Consider the following 19,895-nt stretch of genomic DNA (forward strand, 5'->3'; position numbering starts at 1 on the left):
GCTCAGGCAGTCCAAAACTGTTCGCTGCTTGCTGGCACCGCCAATGGTGGAACAAACTCCCTCACGACGCCAGGTCAAGCGGAAGTCAATCACCACATTCCGGAGACACCTGAACCCCACCTCTTAAGGGATACCTAGGATAGGATTAAAGGAATCCTTCTAACGCCCGCCCCCCTTAAAAGAGCTTAGATGCACTATTGTAAAGTGGTTGTTCCACTGGATATCAGTAAGGTGAATGCACCATTTGTAAGTCGCGTCTGGGATAAGAGCGTCTGCTAATGACTTAAATGTAAATGTAATGTAGAATTAATTTAATTAAAATGTTTTAATAAAAGGCCACAGTTTTCACGACACTAGGCTACAATTTTTTCCCCCATATGTTCAATTTATGCAAGCTCTTTTTTTACTGCTCTATGCCAGTAGCAAAAGCTATGATAATTCGGCATGGAATTTGATTATAAGGGGATTTTTTTCATGCATCTGGTACATCAGAGCCCCTACAAGTCACCTCCCTTTCTGGCACACTTTTGGTTCTGGCACCTACCAATTTACAAATTAAGCCACTGCATTGTTGATATAGTCCCAAAAGTTTTGCTAGTCAGCGATCAGGTTTTCAAGATATATAACTTTCCAAAATACAGAAATACAGCTGGTATGAGCATTTTGCATCATCTTATGCAAAACACAGCATCATATGATCTCAAAATGCATCATACTAGCTGTATTTCTGAAAACTTGATTGCTGACATGGCAAAAACATTTGGGACAATATCAACAATGGACTAATGAAAACAATACAAAAGATCTTTTGAGGTGGAAGTTTTCCATTTAGGCAAACAAGTCAATACTGCTGACACATAGGAAGAGTTCATATTCCATGCTAAACACAACCCCTTATGACCTATGCAGGCATTCAGGCAAGGATATCCACACACTCTCTCTCTCGTCTCTCTCTCATCTCTCTCTCTCCTCTCCTCTCCTCTCTCTTCTCTCTCTCTCTCTGCTCTCGTCTCCTCTCGTCTCTCTCTCTCTCTCTCTCTCTCTCTCTCTCTCTCTCTCTCCTCTCTCTCTCTCTTCTCTCTCTCTACTCTCTCTCTCTCTCTTCTCTCTCTCATCGTCTTCTCTCTCTCTCTCTCTCTCTCTCTCTCTCTCTCTCTTCTCTCTCGTCTTCTCTCTCTCTCTCTCTCTCTCTCTCTCTCTCTCTCTCTCTCTCTCTCTCCTCTCTCTCTCTTCTCTCTCTCTCTCTCCTCTTCGTCTCTCTCTGCTCTCCTTCTCCTCTCCCTGTTCTATGCTCCTCTCCGGTCTATGGCTCTCTAATGTAAAAACGATTGGCGTACAGTCTCTCAGCAGTGCAGCTCCCGGCTTGTCCACTCAAAGTTGATCATGTCTCTCACATGCCCCCACAGCTTAGTGATCCACAGGTTGACCCCCAGCTCTGTCAGGTATTGCAGCTCGGGTGTGAGCATCTTACGGCACAGCTTGAGGTGGGCCTTGTCCACGTTCTTTTTCAGGTTGTAGCCCATGATGGACTTCTCCCCGATGGGCTGCCAGGGCTGCATGACTGTCTCCTGGATGCTATCTGCATCCACAGCATGCCCTCCCTCAATACAGACGGCCGCCATCTCTGCATTCCTCCTCCGGAGCTCCGCCACGTCGTCAGCCATCCGCTGGTGCCCGTATGCCTCCACCTTCCTCCAGAAGGTGGCATTGAAGTGTTGGTAAAGCCTCCAGTCCACGGCGTTCCACTCCAGGGCCTTGGCCCTCAACTCTGGGGTCAGTTTGGACACGGTGGAGCCCTTCCGGGCGTTGAGCTTGAAGAAGAGCAGGTCGTCCATCTCCCAACAGAGGGCGTCCATGAGCAGGATGAGGGACTCCTCAAAGTGCTCCACCAGCATGACCAGCTGGAAGCAGCCTGCGATGGCCCGGATGCCCTCCTCCACCCTCGGGTCGCCCAGCTCCAGAGTGTTGTCCTGCCCGAAGTCGAAGAACAGAAGATTCTTGAGGTAGAAGGAGTTGAAGCCATCAGGGTCAAAGTAGTGGCGGGGGTCGCGCAGGAACTCCCCCACCTTGTCCTTGCCTGGTATTTTCCAGGTCATGGGCACCAGGCGGCCAAAGTAGTGGAAGGAGGATTCAAAGAGCTCAGCCGGGTCTCTGAGGATGGTGATGTAGGAGGTGTCTGTGGGGAGCACCTTGGCCACCTCCGGTGCATTGAAGCGCATGTGGTTGCATATGATATTGAAGCACATGCCAGGCCTGTAGTCCTTGACCTGGGAGCGTTGGAATGGGGATGGGTAGAAGAAGTCATTACGGCTGTCTGGAAAGGCAAACTTGAGCCTGTGCTTTTCTCCGAAGCGGAAGAGGATGTTGAGGAGCGTGCTGCTGGCCGTCTTGTGGGTCTTCATGAACATGACATCCACTTTGGGAGTGCAGAGGCCCGTCTGTCCCGCGGCATGCTGGGAGCCATTTGTGAATGGTGTGGCGTGGGTTTGAGCAGGCTGATGAGCGCAGGAGTAAGGCACTGGCACCCTATGGAGAGCAAGTGTACACATATACAGTAACAGTCAAAAGTTTGGACACACCTACTCATTCAAGGGTTCTTCTTAATTTTTTACTGTTTTCTACATTGTAGAATAATAGTGAAGACATCAAAACTATGAAATAACACATATGGAATCGTGTATTAACCAAAAAAGTGTTAAACAAATCAAAATATATTTTATATTTGAGATTCTTCAAATAGCCACCCTTTGCCTTGATGACAGCTTTGCACACTCTTGGCATTCTCTCAACCAGCTTCATGAGGTAGCCACCTGGAAGGCATTTCAATTAACAGGTGTGACTTGTAAAAACTTAATTTGTGGAATTTCTTTCCGACTTAATGCATTTGAACCAATCAGCTGTGTTGTGACAAGGTAGGGGTGGTATACAGAAGATAGCCCTATTTAGTAAAATACCAGGTCCATATTATGGCAAGAACAGCTCAAATAAGCAAAGAAAAACAACAGTCCATCATTACTTTAAGACATGAAGGTCAGTCAATCTGGAAAATTTCAAGAACTTTGAAAGTTTCTTCAAGTGCAGTCGCAAAAACCATCAAGCGCTATGATGAAACTGGCTCTCATGAGGACTGCCACAGGAAAGGAAGACTCAGAGTTACCTCTGCTGCAGAGGATAAGTTCCTTAGAGTTAATTGCACCTCAGATTGCAGCCCAAATAAATGTTTCACAGAGTTCAAGTGACACATCTCAACACCAACTGTTCAGAGGAGACTGCATGAATTAGGCCTTCATGGTCGAATTGCTACAAAGACACAACTACTAATGGACACCAATAAGAAGAAGAGACTTGCTTGGGCCAAGAAACACAAGCAATGGACAATAGACCGGTGGAAATCTGTCCTTTGGTCTGATGAGTCCAAATTTTAGATTTTTGGTTCCAACCGCCGTGTCTTTGTGAGACGCAGAGTAGGTGAACGGATGATCTCTGCATGTGTGGTTCCCACCGTGAAGCATGGAGGAGGAGGTGTGATGGTGTGGGAGTGCTTAGCTGGTGACACCGTCAGTGATATATTTAGAATTCAAGGCATACATAACAAGCATGGCTACCACAGCATTCTGCAGCTATACGCCATCCCATCTGGTTTTCGTTTAGTTGGACTATCACTTGTTTTTTAACAGGACACTGACCCAAAACAAACGTCCAGGCTGTGTAAGGGCTATTTGACCAAGAAGGAGAATGTTGGAGTGTTGCATCAGATGACCTGGCCTCAACAATCACCCAACCTCAACCCAATTGAGATGGTTTGGGATGAGTTGGACCGCAGAGTTAAGGAAAAGCAGCCAACAAGTGCTCAGAATAGCTGGTTGAGAGAATGCCAAGAGTGTGCAAAGCTGTCATCACGGCAAGGTTGGCTAATTTAAAGAATCTCAAATCTAAAATATATTTTGCTTTGTTTAACACTTTTTTGGTTACTACATGATTCCATATGTGTTATTTCATAGTTTTGATGTCTTCACTATTATTCTACAATGTAGAAAATAGTAAAAATATAGAAAAATCCTTGAATGAGTAGGTGTGTGCAAACTTTTGACTGGTAATGTACAACACATCAAATCACAAATATTATCTGATTTACCATTATGCAATGATGTAGAAGACCCCAAACTAATTTTGCCTCTCATAGTAGCTTATTACCATCATTCATGTGGCAAATAACGCAATCTGTATCATCTGTATATCGTATATATTGCTACTGAATGTTGTTGATGCAATATTTACTGCAAAGGATGCCCAACAACCTCCCCTAGTAAAAAGTGTCTAAAAGGGGCTTACTCGGGCAGGTTGAAGTGGACCTGTGGAGCAGAAAGGCAGTAGAGCAGGATCATACAGCTGGTAAGTAGGGCACCCAGGACAAGGCCTTTGCACATCGACCTCCATTGCCTCCCCTGTTTGACAACCATGGTCCCAAATTGAGGGTTATCTGAAACAAAAAGCGGTGTAAGTTATCCACAGTGTACCAAAACAATAGGCTGACAGTCCTGAAATCAACAAACTCCATTTTGTCATTGACATGGAGTCTGTTAGTCACTTGGATCCAATGTCTCCTGTTCCTAATTATTTGGGAACGCACGTAACAGCTCAGTCAAATGGTTGTTTCCAATGAGCACATTGTGTGCCTTTGGTAATGAAACAACTACTAGGTTTATGTTGAGCAAATGTCAAGAAATGTACATTCCTTGATCATTTGAACACACACATTGTATCCTTCATACAATTCCTTGAAAAAGGCGCAATGGGAAATTGTCCAAAGAAGATGCATGTCCCAGCACCTAATCATTAAAGCTGTACTCAAGAGTTTATCATAATTTATGTTGACATTTTGATACATAAGAGAGACTTAACATTGTATACGTCTTATTGTAAGACATTGTAAGGGATCACACATATTCTTCCAATTATAAAGCGTTATACCTGCATGCTTTTGAAAGTGTTACAGCTACACCTTTACTCTGAACACGGCATGGTGTAGCCACACAACAGCATGGACTGATATGCCCTGTGTTTCTGTGTCATCTGTCCCTTAGATGAATAATGCATGGGGCTGGAAAGTGATCCAGTACGGATCTGCAGCCATTCAACCTGCAGCCTGAAATCAGATCGGACTGCACAGTGACCCAGAACAAGCTGGCAGCATTATGTACGTGACGTGGGTCACCCAGTTGCCACCAAGAGTGCGCTCGAGCAACTATACTAAAGACAAACCAAGTCAAGAATATCTGTATCAAAATGCTCTTTATTTGACAGAAAACTCCCACGGCTTTGTTGAAGTTTGAGGTTTCCTCAATACTGAAATCTTCTGTGAACAATTAGGTCTAACATCAGCTAGAATCACCATCCCCATTTTGCAGACATTTGTGTGATAAATGTGTTTTTTTAGTGGAAAAGAAAACGTTCTGTGGCTGCTGGTCACTCAGTGATGGAGTTGAAAATGTCTTCTGCTCCTTTGTCTGGGAGTTCCATGACGGGGCCGTTATAGAGGCATGTGAGGGGGCATTCTGCCTGCCCTTAGAGTCAGCCCAGGCACTGGGATATATGGGAGACATTTAAGTGCTAGTCCCCCTGAATCAGGGATCTTTTCATGGAGCTGTTTAACCTGCCAATGGACCTTGGTGTAGATGTGTGCTTCGTTAGGCTGAGCACTTACTCTGGCTCTGGGAAGGATGCACACCTTTGGTGGGCAGGTGTCTGTTATTGTGTAATGTTTCATGTAGTATATTGTATCTACCAAGTATTGTCTGATATGGGTAGGTGCTAAGAAGTAACAGTGACTTTAGAAAGTATTCACACCCCTTGACTTTTTCCACGTTATGTTGTAGTACAGCCAGAATTTAAAATGGATTCAATTGCAATGTTTTTGTAACTGGCCTACACACAATACCCCATAATGTCAAAGTCGGAATTTATACTAATTAATTAAAAATGAAAAGCTGAAATGTCTTGAGTCAATAAGTATTCAATAATTTGTTATGGCAAGCCTAAATAAATTCAGGAGTGAAAATTTGCTTAACAAGTTACATAATAAGTTGCATGGACTCTGTGTGCAATAATAGTGTTTAACATTATTTTTAATGACTAACTCGTCTCTACCCCACACATACAATTATCTGTAAGGTCCCTCAGTTTAGCAGTGATTTTCAAACGGGGAGGTTTTCTAATACCTCGCAAAGAAGGGCACCTATTGGTAGATGGGAGAAAAAAAAGCAGACATTGAATATCCCTTTGAGCATGGTGCAGTTATTAATTACACTTTGGCTGGTGTATCAATACACCCAGTCACTACAAAGATACAAACATCCTTCCTAACTCAGTTGCCGGAGAGGAAGGAAACCTCTCAGGGATTTCACCATGAGGCCAACGATGACTTTAAAACAGTTACAGAGTTTAATGGCTGTGATAGGAGAAAACGGAAGATGGATCAACAACATTGTAGTTACTCCACAATACTAACCTAATTGACAGAGTGAAAAGAAGGAAGACTGTACAGAAGAAAAATATTCCAAAACATGCGTCCTGTTTGCAACAAGGCACTAAAGTAATACAGAAAAAATATGGTAAAGCAATTACCTTTTCGTCCTGAATACAAAGTGTTGTGTTTGGGTCAAATCCAATGCAGCACATTACTGAGTATCACTCACAATATTTTCAAGCATAGTGGTGGCTGCATCATGCTATGGGTATGCTTGTAATCATTAAGGACTGGGGAGTTTTTCAGGATAATAACTGGCAAATGTTGCAAAATCCAGGTGTGGAAAGCTCTTAGAGACTTACCCAGAAAGTCTCACACCTGTAATCGCTGTATTGACTCAGGAGGTTGAGTACTTATCTAATCAAGATATCTAATCAAGATATATTAGTGTTTTATTTATCTTTTTTCTTCTTTTTTTTTTTTTACAAATGTTCACATTTTTCTTCCACTGACGTTACAGAGTATTTTGTGCAGATGGTTGACAAACAATGACAATGACATCCAATCCCACTTTGTAACAACAACATGTGGAAAAAGGGGTGTGAATACTTTCTGTATGTCTACAACACCATTCAAATGGAATTGTATGGTGAAGGGCAATGGCAAAAGTCACTCTCTCCACAAATCGTATAAGCAGTAATGTATCCATTATCTGATGATATCATAACCTTCAGTCACAAAAGCACATATTGACGTACTGTGCATGAAAACATTCCTTGGCAATGAACCGCAAACAGAGACATTCAGGAAAACATTCAATGTGAGGGCTAACTTGCTATGCACACCATCACAGTTATTGCCAATGTGCAAATAACTCATGTCTGAATGAAACCTGCTATGGAATAGGTTAGGTAGGTTAGGTCTGAGGAGCATGATCAGACACTAGCACTACCACTTCCACACTCCAGTCCCAGGGGGCAGCAGCAACCGGGTCCAGGTTCTCTGTCAAGCCTTGATAAAGTGTGCAGGTGTTGGCAATTAGGAGTTTAGTCAATCCTTGAGAGAGAGGTGGCCATAGAGCCTCTCGGCCTGACAGTTTTTGTTCTTTTAGTTAACCTCTTCGGTTTCCGCAATGTACAGTTGAAGTCAGAAGTTTACATACACCTTAGCCAAATACATTTAAACTCAGTTTTTCACCATTCCTGACATTTAATCCTAGTAAAAATTTCCGGTCTTAGGTCAGTTAGGATCACAACCTTATTTTAAGAATGTGAAATGTCAGAATAATAGTAGAGAGAATGATTTATTTCAGCTTTTATTTCTTTCATCACATTCCCAGTGGGTCAGAAGTTTACATACACGCAATTAGTATTTGGTAGCATTGCCTTTAAATTGTTTAACTTGGGTCAAACGTTTCGGGTATTCTTCCACAAGCTTCCCACAATAAGTTGGGTGAATTTTGGCCCATTAATCCTGACAGAGCTGGTGTAACTGAGTCAGGTTTGTAGGCCTCCTTGCTCGCACACGCTTTTTCAGTTCTGCCCACAAATTTTCTATGGATTTGAGTTCAGGGCTTTGTGATGGCCACTCCAATAACTTGACTTTGTTGTCCTTAAGCCATTTTTCCACGACTTTGGAAGTATGCTTGGGGTCATTGTCCATTTGGAAGACACATTTGCGACCAAGCTTTAACTTCCTGACTGATGTCTTGAGATGTTGCTTCAATATATCCACATTGTTTTTCTTCCTCATGATGCCATCTATTTTGTGAAGTGCACCAGTCCCTCCTGCAGCAAAGCACCCCCACAACATGATGCTGCCACTCCCGTGCTTCACGGTTGGGATGGTGTTCTTCGGCTTGCAAGCCGCCCCCTTTTTCGTCCAAACATAACGATGGTCATTATGGCCAAACAGTTCGATTTTTGTTTCATCAGACCAGAGGACATTTCTCCAAAAAGTACAATCTTTGTCCCCATGTGCAGTTGCAAACCGTAGTTTGGCTTTTTTATGACGGTTTTGGAGCAGTGGCTTCTTCCTTGCTGAGTGGCCTTTCAGGTTATGTCAATATAGGACTTGTTTTACTGTGGATATAGATACTTTTTTACCGGTTTCCTCCAGCATCTTCACAAGGTCCTTTGCTGTTGTTCTGGGATTGATTTGCACTTTTTGCACCAAAGTACGTTCATCTCTAGGAGACAGAACATGTCTCCTTCCTATCACGGCTGCGTGGTCCCATGGTGTTTATACTTGCGTACTATTGTTTGTACAGATGAATGTGGTACCTTCAGGCGATTGGAAATTACTCCCAAGGATGAACCAGACTTGTGGAGGTCTACATTTATCTTGGCAGATTTCTTTTGATTTCCCCTTAATGTCAAGCAAAGAGGCACTGAGTTTGAAGGTAGGCCTTGAAATACATAAAAAAATACACCTCCAATTGACTCAAATGATGTCAATTAGCCTATCAGAAGCATCTAAAGCCATGACATCATTTTATGGAATTTTCCAAACTGTTTAAAGGCACAGTCAACTTAGTGTATGTAAACTTCTGACCCACTGGAATTGTGATACAGTGAATTGAAAGTGAAATAATCTGTCTGTAAACAATTGTTGGAAAAATGACTTGTGTCATGCACAAAGTAGATGTCCTAACTGTCTTGCCAAAACTATAGTTTGTTAACAAAAAATTTGTGGAGTGGTTGAAAAAACGAGTTTTAATGACTCCAACCTAAGTGTATGTAAACTTACGACATCAACTGTAAATATGTATTTTGGCCATCCTTTTGTACAACGAACAATAATCCACATGGCCTGGCTGACCAATGGGAGTTTGGACAGAGCTGGCCCTGGATCCCGGTAAATTTACTTTCTCCTGGGCACATGTACATACACTACACCCCTTAAAATTTGTGGATTTGGCTATTTCAGCCACACCCGTTGCTGACAGGTGTATAAAATAGAGCAAACAGCCATGCAATCTCTATAGACAAACATTGAAAGTAGAATGGCCTTACTGAAGAGCTCAGTGACTTTCAACGTGGCACCGCCATACAAGTCAGTTCGTCATATTTCTGCCCTGCTAGAGCTGCCCTGGTCAACAGTAAGAGCTGTTACTGTGAAGTGGAAACGTCTCGGAACAACAACGGCTCAGCCGCGAAGTGGTAGGCCACACAAGCTCACAGAACAGGACCACCGAGTGCTGAAGCACGTAGCGCATATAAATCATCTGTCCTCGGTTGCAACACTCACTACTGAGTTCCAAACTATCTCTGGAAGCAACTTCAGTACAATAACTGTTCGTCTGGAGCTTCATGAAATGGGTTTTCCATGGCCAAGCAGTCACACACAAGCCTAAGATCACCATGCGCAATGCCAAGCGTCGGCTGGAGTGGTGTAAAGCTCGCCGCCATTGCACTCGCGTTCCTTGGAGTGATGAATCACGCTTCACCATCTGGCAGTCCGACAGACGAATCTGGGTTTGGCGGATGCCAGGAGAATGCTATGTGCCCCAATGCATAGTGCCAACTGTAAAGTTTGGTTGAGGAGAAATAATGGTCTGGGGCTGTTTTTCATGTTTCAGGCTAGGCCCCTTAATTCCAGTGAAGATAAATCTTAAGGCTACAGCATACAATGACATTCTAGACGATTTTGTGCTTCCAACATAACTGGCCTGCACAGAGCCCTGACCTCAACCCCACCGAACACCTTTGGGATGAATTGGAATGCTGACTGCTAGCCAGGCCTAATCGCCCAACATCAGTGCCTGACCTCACCAATGCTCTTGTCGCTGAATGGAAACAAGTCCCCGCAGCAATGATCCAACATCTAGTGGAAAGCCTTCACAGAAGAGTGGAGGCTGTTATAGCTGCAAAGGGGGGGGGGGGGGGGGGGGGGGCAACTCCATGATTTTGGAATGAGATGTTCGATGAGCAGGTGTCCACATACTTTTTGTCATGTAGTTTATATATATATATATATATATAATATATAAATAGTGCATTCGGAAAGTATTCAGACCCCTTGACTTTTTCCACATTTGGTTACATTACAGCTTTATTCCAAAATGGATAAAATAGTTCCCCCATCATCAGTCCAAACACAATACTGACATAATGACAAGCAAAAACAAGTTTTTAGAATTTTTTGCAAATGTATAAAATAAAACAAACTGAAATACCACAGTTACATAAGTATTCAGGCCCTTTACTAAGGAATTTGTTGAACCACCTTTGGCAGTGATCACAGCCTCGAGTATGAGAATGACGCTACAAGATTGGCTCACCAGTGTTTGGGGAGTTTCTCCCATTCTTCTCTGCAGATCCTCTCAAGCTCTGTCAGGTTGGATGGGGAGTGTCACTGCACAGCTATTTTCAGGTCTCTCCAGAGATGTTCAATCGGGTTCAAGTCCAGGCTCTGGCTGGGCCAATCAAGAACATTCAAAGACTTGTTCCGAAGCCACTCCTGCATTGTCTTGGCTGTGTGCTTAGGGTTGTTGTCCTGTTGGAAGGTGATCCTTCGCCCCAGTCTGAGGTCCTGAGTGGTCTGGAGCAGGTTTCCATCAAGGATCATTCTCTACTTTGCTCCGTTCATCTTTCCCTCGATCCTGACTAGTCTCCCAGTCCCTACCACTGAAAAACATCCCCACAGCATGATGCTGCAACCACCATGCTTCACCGTAAAGATGGTGCCAGGTTTCCTCCAGACGTGACGCTTGGCATTCAGGCCAAAGAGTTCAATCTTGGTTTCATCCGACCAGAGAATCTTGTTTTTCATGGTCTGAGAGTCCTTTAGGTGCCTTTTAGCAAACTCCAGGCAGGCTGTCATGTGCCTTTTACTGAGAAGTGGCTTCCGTCTGGCCACTCTACCATAAAGGCCTGATAAAGACCTGACTGCTGCAGAGATGGTTGTCCTTCTGAATGGTTCTCCCATCTGCACAGTTCTCCCATCAGAGTGACCATCGGGTTCTTGGTCACCTCCCTGACCAAGGCCCTTCTCCCCCGATTGCTCCGTTTGGGCGGGCGGCCAGCTCTAGGAAGAGTCTTGGTGGTTCTAAACTTCTTCAATTTAAGAATGATGGCGGCCACTGTTCTTGGGGACCTTCAATGCTGCAGACATTTTTTGGTACCCTTCCCCAGATCTGTGTCTTGACACAATCCTGTCTTGGAGTTCTACGGACAATTCCTTCGACCTCATAGCTTGGTTTTTGCTCTGACATGCATTGTCAACTGTGGGACTTTATATAGACAGGTGTGTGCCTTTCCAAATCATGTCCAATCCATTGAATTTACCACAGGTGGACTCCAATCAAGTTGTTGAAACATCTCAATGATGATTAATGGAAACAGGATGCACCTGAGTTCAATTTCAAGTCTCATAGCAGAGGGTCTGAATACATATGTAAATAAAGTATTTCTGTTTTTAATTTTTTATACATTTGCAAACATTTCTAAAAACCTGTATTTGCTTTGTTATTATGGTATATTGTGTGTAGGTTGGGCCTCCCGAGTGGAGCAGCGATCTAAGGCACTGCATCGCAGTGCTAGAGGCATCACTACAGATCCGGGTTTGATCCCGGGCTGTGTAGCAGCTGGCCGCGACCGGAAGACCCATGAGGCGGCGCAAAATTGTCCCAGCGTCGTCCGGGTTAGGGGAGGGTCTGGCTGGCCGGGATGTCCTTGTCCCATCGCGCTCTAGAGACTCCTGTGGTGGGCCGGGCGCATGCACGCTGACACGGTCGCCAGTTGGACGGTATTTCCTCCGACACATTGGTTCGGCTGGCTTCCGGGTTAAGCCACCAGTGTGTCAAAAAGCAGTGTGGCTTGGCAAGGTCGTGTTTTGGCGGATGCATGTCTCTCGACCTTCGCCTCTCCCGAGTCCATAAGGGAGTTGCAGCGATTGGACAAGACTGTAACTACCAATTGGATATCACGAAAAGGGGTAAAAAGAAATAAAGAAATAAAGAACTTAGCCTCTCCCTTTGCCCTCAGAACAGCCTCAAATCGTTAAGGCGTGGACTCGACAAGGTGCCAAAAGCTTTACACAGGGATGCTGGCGCATGTTGACTCAAATGCTTCCCACAGTTGTCAAGTTGGCTGGATGTCCTTTGGGTGGTGGACCAGTCTTTATACACACTGGAAACCTTTGAGCGTGAAAAACCCATCAGCGTTGCAGTTCTTGACACAAATCGGTGTGCCCGGCACCTACTACCTTACCCCGTTCAAAGGCATTTAAATCGTTTTTTTTTTGCCAATTCACCCTCTGAATGGCCATGTCTCAATTGTCTCAAGGTTTAAAAATCATTCTTTAACCTGTCTCCTCCTCTTTATCTACACTGATTGAAGTAGATTTAACAAGTGACATCAATAAGAGATCATAGCTTTAAGCTGGATTCACCTAGTCAGTCTATGTCATGGAAAGAGCAGGTGTACATAATGTTTTGTGCATAATTTAATAAGATTATTCAATTAAAAGATGTTGCTGACTTTAAGTGCAGAACACTTAAACTGGAACGACACTCTCAATAACAGTTGCACAAAAGTACAGTTGAAATCGGAAGTTTACATACACTTAGGTTGGAGTCATTAAAACGCATCCAACCACTCCACAAATTTCTTGTTAGCAAACTATAGTTTTGGCAAGTCGGTTAGGACATCTACTTTGTGCATGACACAAGTCATTTTTCCAACAATTGTTTACAGACAGATTATTTCACTTACAATTCACTGTATCACAATTCTAGTGGGTCAGAAGTTTACATACACTAAGTTGACTGTGCCTATAAACAGCTTGGAAAATTCAAAAAAATTATGTCATGGCTTTAAAAGCTTCTGATAGGCTAATTGACATCATTTGAGTCAATTGGATGTGTACCTGTGGATGTATTTCAAGGCCTATCTTCAAACTCAGTGCTTCTTTGCTTGACATCATGGGAAAATCAAAAGAAATCAGCCAAGACCTCAGAAAATAAATGTAGACCTCCACAAGTCTGGTTCAGCCTTGGGAGCAATTTACAATCGCCTGAAGGTACCACGTTCATCTGTACAAACAATAGTACACAAGTATAAACACCATGGGACCATGCAGCCGTCATACCGCTCAGGTAGGAGACGCGTTCTGTCTCCTAGAGATGAACGTACTTTGGTGCGAAAAGTGCAAATCAATCCCAGAACAACAGCAAAGGACCTTGTGAAAATGCTGGAGGAAACAGGTACAAAAGTATCTATATCCCCAGTAAAATGAGTCCTATATCGACATAACCTGAAAGCCCGCTCAGCAAGGAAGAAGCCACTGCTCCAAAACCGTCATAAAAAAGCCAGACAACGGGTTGCAACTGCACATGGGGACAAAGAACGTACTTTTTGGAGAAATGTCCTCTGGTCTGATGAAACAAAAATAGAACTGTTTGGCCATAATGACCATCGTTATGTTTGGAGGAAAAAGGGGGAGGTTTGCAAGCCGAAGAACACCATCCCAACCGTGAAGCACGGGGGTGGCAGCATCATGTTGTGGAGGTGCTTTGCTGCAGGAGGGACTAGTGCACTTCACAAAATAGATGGCATCATGACGCAGGACAATTATGTGGATATTTTGAAGCAACATCTCAAGACATCAGTCAGGAAGTTAAAGCTTGGTCGCAAATGGGCCTTCCAAATGGACAATGACCCCAAGCATACTTCCAAAGTTGTGGCAAAATGGCTTAAGGACAACAAAGTCAAGGTATTGGAGTGGCCATCACAAAGCCCTGACCTCAATCCCATAGAAGATTTGTGGGAATAACTGAAAAAGCATGTGCGAACAAGGAGGCCTACAAACCTGACTCAGTTACACCAGCTCTGTCAGGAGGAATGGGCCAAAATTCACCCAACTTATTGTGCGAAACGTTTGACCCAAGTTAAACAATTTAAAGGCAATGCTACCAAATACTAATTGAGTGTATCTAAACTTCTGACCCACTGGGAATGTAATGAAAGAAACAAAAGCTGAAATAAATTATTCTCTCTACTATTATTCTGACATTTCACATTCTTAAAATAAGGTGGTGATCCTAACTGACCTAAGACAGGGTCAGAATATTTACTAGGATTAAATGTCAGGAATGGTAAAAAATGTAGTTTAAACATATTTGGCTAAGGTGTGTGTAAACTTTCGACTTCAACTGTATCTTCTGAACTTAGAACTATAAGGTTCTTTTTGAAAAGATAATTGGCTTTATTAATGTTCCGAACCCTCATTAGTTTGAATGTATTCTGTCAGCATTTTTTAAAACTTAACAACATGAATATTCTAATGAGTCCCTGCCTCTACATTATGAAGTAACTGGGCTTGGTGTGGGCTAGCCCTTGCCCTTGATTGGTTTGGTGTGGGTTGGCCCTTGTTGGATTTGGTGTGGTCCTGGCCCATGTTGGGCTGATTCCCGCTGGCCCAGTGGTTCCAAATCAGGGGTACTAGGACCGCTGGCGGTATTTGTCCTTTCCACAGGGGGTACTTGAGAAGACTCGTGAGACCGTAGGCTTAAAATGCACGAGAGGGTTTGATTTGATTTATTAGGATCCCCGTTTGCTGATGCCTATAGAGTACCGCAGTATGAGTCTTAATACCCATAAAACCTAGCGGTCAAACAAGGAAATGGTTCCAATTGTTTTTCAACCATTAATTTTCCCATAAAGGATTTTAGAAACACTTAAAGTAAGGACTGTGTTTCGTGTAGGCTAACCATGGAGTTGTGATAACAGCGTAAATCTCTCTAGGACAAGGTGACCTTTATCAACATATTCACCTGTATTTACCCCCCCAAAATTAAACGCTAATTAGCTCTTAATTTGTCTATCATAAAGAACTACAAATGCCATGATGATCTGGACGAGACTGCCGAATCGAGGCTGTTAGGTTCTAACACGAAAGCTTACACCAAGTTTATTGTCACCCAAAGGATCGAACAGCTGAACCGACAAAAACATGTTCACAATAGCGGTGGTATATGTACCCCAATTTGAGGTGGAATCTCCTCCTTCTCTCCAAACACTACATCTCCGTTGCTAGGCAGGAAATCAAGTGACTCGAGCTAAAAACTGTTCTTTCTCCCTTAACGTGACCTGACCTGCCCTCGACCCCCTTCATCACTAATCCATGGCTCTCTCCCCTTATCAATGCCTGCCACGTGATCGTTTTCCCTAAACTCGGTACATTCCAAGCTTAATTGTCCCCAACATATACTTTCCTCCTACAGATAACCATTAACTTCTGGTGTAAACCCTCTAAACCTAAGCACTCAATATTTCAATAGGATACCAGATAATTAACCCTATTCCAAGTTTAGGAGTTAGTACCCAGAATCCATCAAGGCTTAGGTAAGAATTTCTGGATTAACTATCTAATGTTAGCTAAATGTAGTAATTAATAAATTGGCTACGTTTCTTTAAATGGACAATTCTGTGAACTGTCTTGTGCAGCTTTTAAATTGACACAATACCTGTTAGCAAAGGTGTCCGTTAGAGATGACGTGCAGGAGCTTGCAGTGATTTGTAGTCTTGCATGATGTCTACTTTGATGCTAATTCGTATTTTTGAATATGAGAGTAAATAGAGCCAAATATATTGATATAAGTCACCTTGTCCGAGAGAGATTTACATGGTTATCAAAATGTCACGCCAGGGTAAGCCTACACGAAACAAAGCCCTTATTTTAAGTGTTTCTAAAATGGGAAAAATGAATGGTGGAAAAACGATTGGAATCATTTCCCTGTTTGACCGCTCGTTTTTATGGGTATTATGACACCTCCACTGTGGGGCTCTATGGCGACAGCTAGTCTTCAAGGATACTATCGGCAGAGCAAAATGTACTTGGCGGTACAGTAACTGAAAAAGGTTGGAAACCACTGCGCTAGCCCGTGTTGTACTGGTGTGGGCTTGGTATGGGGAAAGCCCATGCAGGGCTAGCCCATGTTGGGCTGATGGGGTTGTTGTGGGCTAGCCCATGTTTAGCCCATGTTTGGCTGGCTAAGCCCCTGCCCACCAAATACCCAAATGGGGCCAATAGGGCCATGTTTGCTGGGTAGTCAGTTTACAGAACAATTAGGCAAGCCTAGGCCCCCTAGACCCAGCGAGTATAGTGTAACAGTAGGTTTGTCTTATCAGTTCTGTAACAGCCCATATTGGCTGCTCTATCATTTGAAACAATTTTCTTCAACCCAAATGTCAGAACTCAAACTTGAGATAAGATATTTTAGTTGCACATTATGATCATTCTATTATACCTATGTCAAAGAATAAGACAAAAAATAGATGTTTAGAACCAGTGGTGGAAAAAGTACTAAATTGCCATACTTGATTAAAAGTAAAGACACTTTACTAGAAAATGATTCAAGTAAAAGTGAAAGTCACCCAGTAAAATACTATTTGAGTAAAAGTCTAAAAGTATCTGGTTTAAAAAGTACTTATGTACAGTTGTGAAAAAGAGTAATCAATTGTCATACTGCTATAGATCAAATTCCTTATATTAAGCAAACCAGATGGCACAATTTTTTTGTTTATTTCTTTTACGGACCGACAAGGGTACACTTCAACACTCAATTTACATACGCAGTATTTGTGTTTAGTGAGTCTGCCTGATCAGAGGCAGTAGAGATGACAACGCATTATATTGATAGGTGTGAATTGGACCATTTTGCTGTCCAGCCTGAGCATATGAAATGTAACGAGTACTTTTGGGTGCCAGGAAAAATGTAATGGAATAAAAAGTACATATTTTATTTTGGAATGTAGTGGAGTAAAAGTAAAAATGGTCAAAAATATAAATAGTAAAGTACAGATACCCCCAAAAAGGATTTAAGTAGTACTTCAAAGTATTTTTACTTAAGTATACATTATACATAGTATACATTTCAATATACAAATCTCAAATGATCCTCAGTGATTCTCTTTGTGAAAAATAACACTTACCCTTTTGTGCATAAATCCAGCAACTGCAGTTAGATTAAAAATGCCACTGAAGTTGAAACCTAGGACGGTTGTTTCTCCTCAGAGTGTATAGCAGTGAGTATAAGAAGAGCTGTCCGGTCCACTGGTGCCTTTTTCCTGCTCCCGTTGGGTCACACATGCTGTCACAACCCCACCTCATGGTCCAGTACTTTCCTTATCATTACATATGACCGAAGCCCATTCACCTGGCAGGTGCTCTCTCTCTCTGTATATTATGCAAACCTGATGTCTCTGGCACCCTCCTCCTCCACTTTCAACTCTCAAAGTGATCAGGCTCCCTGTCAGGGGACTTGCACTTGTCAGTGTGTGAAAGAGAGAGAGGCACATAGAGAAAGAGAGAGGGAGAGAGAGAGCGTGAGGGGGGTAGAGGGACAGGGGAAGGGCTCTTTTCTGTCTTTATACAGAAGGCTATTGAGAGCAGACACTGGACTCAAGTCTGAGATGCAAGCTGATAGGAGGGCTAGCAAATAGTTTAAAAATAAAAATGCAGAGAGCCACAGAGCACAAAGCCCTCGATTGTGCCAACTTATCAAGCCTGGTCTATCTCACGACCGTATTGTTCTAAAGACTACTTTAGCAAGCTTTGCATATAGATCATTTAAAAAAAATGAAAATAGGATTAATAACATAATGAAATATGAATGAAGCAATAAGGCATGAGAACCCATGGATGATCATAAATACACACGGCTAAGGGATGTTCTTGGGCACAACACGAACAATAGGTTATAAATACACTGAAAAGACATGGGTATTGCATTTCATGTACTCTTTGTTTTGTGGTGAACCCAGTTACAGTACAATAGCCACAATTCATTTTTCAACTAAACAGCTGAACTTGAGGGATGGGCTTGAAAAACCTTCTATTGTTCTCAACTGAAGGACCAACAGCTTATGTATATTTTGAAACTTTACATTGTTTGGGTTATGATATATGGATTCTGTACTAAGTTTGTAAGTTATATTACTTAAGAATCAAAGGTATATGTAACACATTAATAAGAAAGAGCAAGTTAAGCTTCAGCTGGCCCAGAACAGAGCGGCATGTCTTGCTCTTCATTGTAATCAGAGGGTTAATATTAATACTGTGCATGCCAGTCTCTCCTGGCTAAGAGTTGAGGAAAGACTTCTAGTTTTTTGTAAGAAACATTCATTTGTTGGAAATTCCAAATAGTTTGTATAGTCAACTTACACACAGCACTGACATAAGCACTTACCCCACCAGACATGCCAACAGGGGTCTTTTCACTGTACCCAGGTCCAGAACAAATTCAAGGAAACGTACAGTATTATACAGAGCCATGCGTGCATTGAACTCCCTTCCACCTCATAAAGCGCAAGTGAAAAGGAAACCCTGGTTTCAAAAAACAAATAAAGCAACACCTCTCCCACACGTGACCTACAGTACTTGTGTGTATGTACTGACATGTATGTGTAACTGATAGATGCAAACACACGACATGTTAATGTTTTAAATGTATGTAAATTGTAGTCTTTTGTCTGTAATGTCTTGGATCCCAGTAAAACTAGCTGTCGCCCATTGGCGTCGGCTAATGTGGATCCTAGTAAATCTAATTGTGAGGAACAGCAGGAAATCTTGCGTAAAACTGATTTGATTCATTCTGCATTTTCAGTTTCATAATAAAGGCGTGTTACCGGACTCAGATTCAGCCTACTCCTGGACCAAAATGCACTTTCAATGGAGATTTGCCTACTTCTTTGGACTCGTGGGAATATGGACAACTGTATTTGGTACCACTACCGTCCATTTAACGGCAGTATCACGGTGTCAATAGAGAATGATCCAGACATACGAGCCAAAGATTGATTAGTCCATTTTACTCTGGGAAGCGGGATGTGACAATATGTTGTCATACAGCACTGACTGTTACAGTAAAGGGAGGTGGGCACTGTCCCTCTCTTTCCACACACTAAAGCCTTTCAATCCAGAAGGAGAAAGCATAGGGATCACGCTGATCATCCCACCCTGCCTCTAACCCTTCCCCCCTCAACACTCAGTCTTTTGTTGAACGGGGTGCGTCCTGAGTGCCAGGCTGAGACTCGGACTAGGCGGGCATGTGTGTGTGGAATGCAGATATGGCATGCTGGTAAGTAGGGGGGGGGGGGCAGCCAACCCAAACCGTTCTGTGCTTTCGCATCACAGTTCCAGCAGCAAAGGTGGATGGGTAGCTCGGTTCACCCGTGTGAAAAAGCTAACAGTGAAACCATGGCAACCTCCACCTCCGTCCACGCCACGATCCTCATGTGGCGGCATCAGATTCCACATCTCTGGTAGAGTTGGCCCAACTGCACATATGAAACCAAGAAGGCTACCATCTGCTATTTACAGACAGAGCCAGTGTTATGATACTGATGACTTGTCGAGATCAGGGGAGAATGACTCTCTGCTCTCATTGAAGCCACGAAGGTCAAGGCGGACTGCGGTACAGCTG

General features: G+C 43.1%; 1 protein-coding gene across 1 annotated transcript; it reads right to left on the minus strand.

Annotated features, from left to right (window-relative positions):
* Positions 1-1,343: 1,343 nt before the first annotated feature.
* gal3st1a (galactose-3-O-sulfotransferase 1a) lies at positions 1,344-18,748 on the minus strand. Its single transcript, XM_070437096.1, has 3 exons — positions 18,660-18,748; positions 4,333-4,480; positions 1,344-2,526 (listed from the first exon to the last, which is right to left on the minus strand). Exons 2-3 carry the CDS (start codon positions 4,458-4,460, stop codon positions 1,344-1,346), a joined length of 1,311 nt encoding a protein of 436 aa, XP_070293197.1. The 5' UTR covers positions 4,461-4,480; positions 18,660-18,748.
* Positions 18,749-19,895: the final 1,147 nt, after the last annotated feature.

This window comes from Salvelinus sp. IW2-2015, linkage group LG33 (assembly GCF_002910315.2).
Source record: "Salvelinus sp. IW2-2015 linkage group LG33, ASM291031v2, whole genome shotgun sequence".
Taxonomy (NCBI): domain Eukaryota; kingdom Metazoa; phylum Chordata; class Actinopteri; order Salmoniformes; family Salmonidae; genus Salvelinus; species Salvelinus sp. IW2-2015.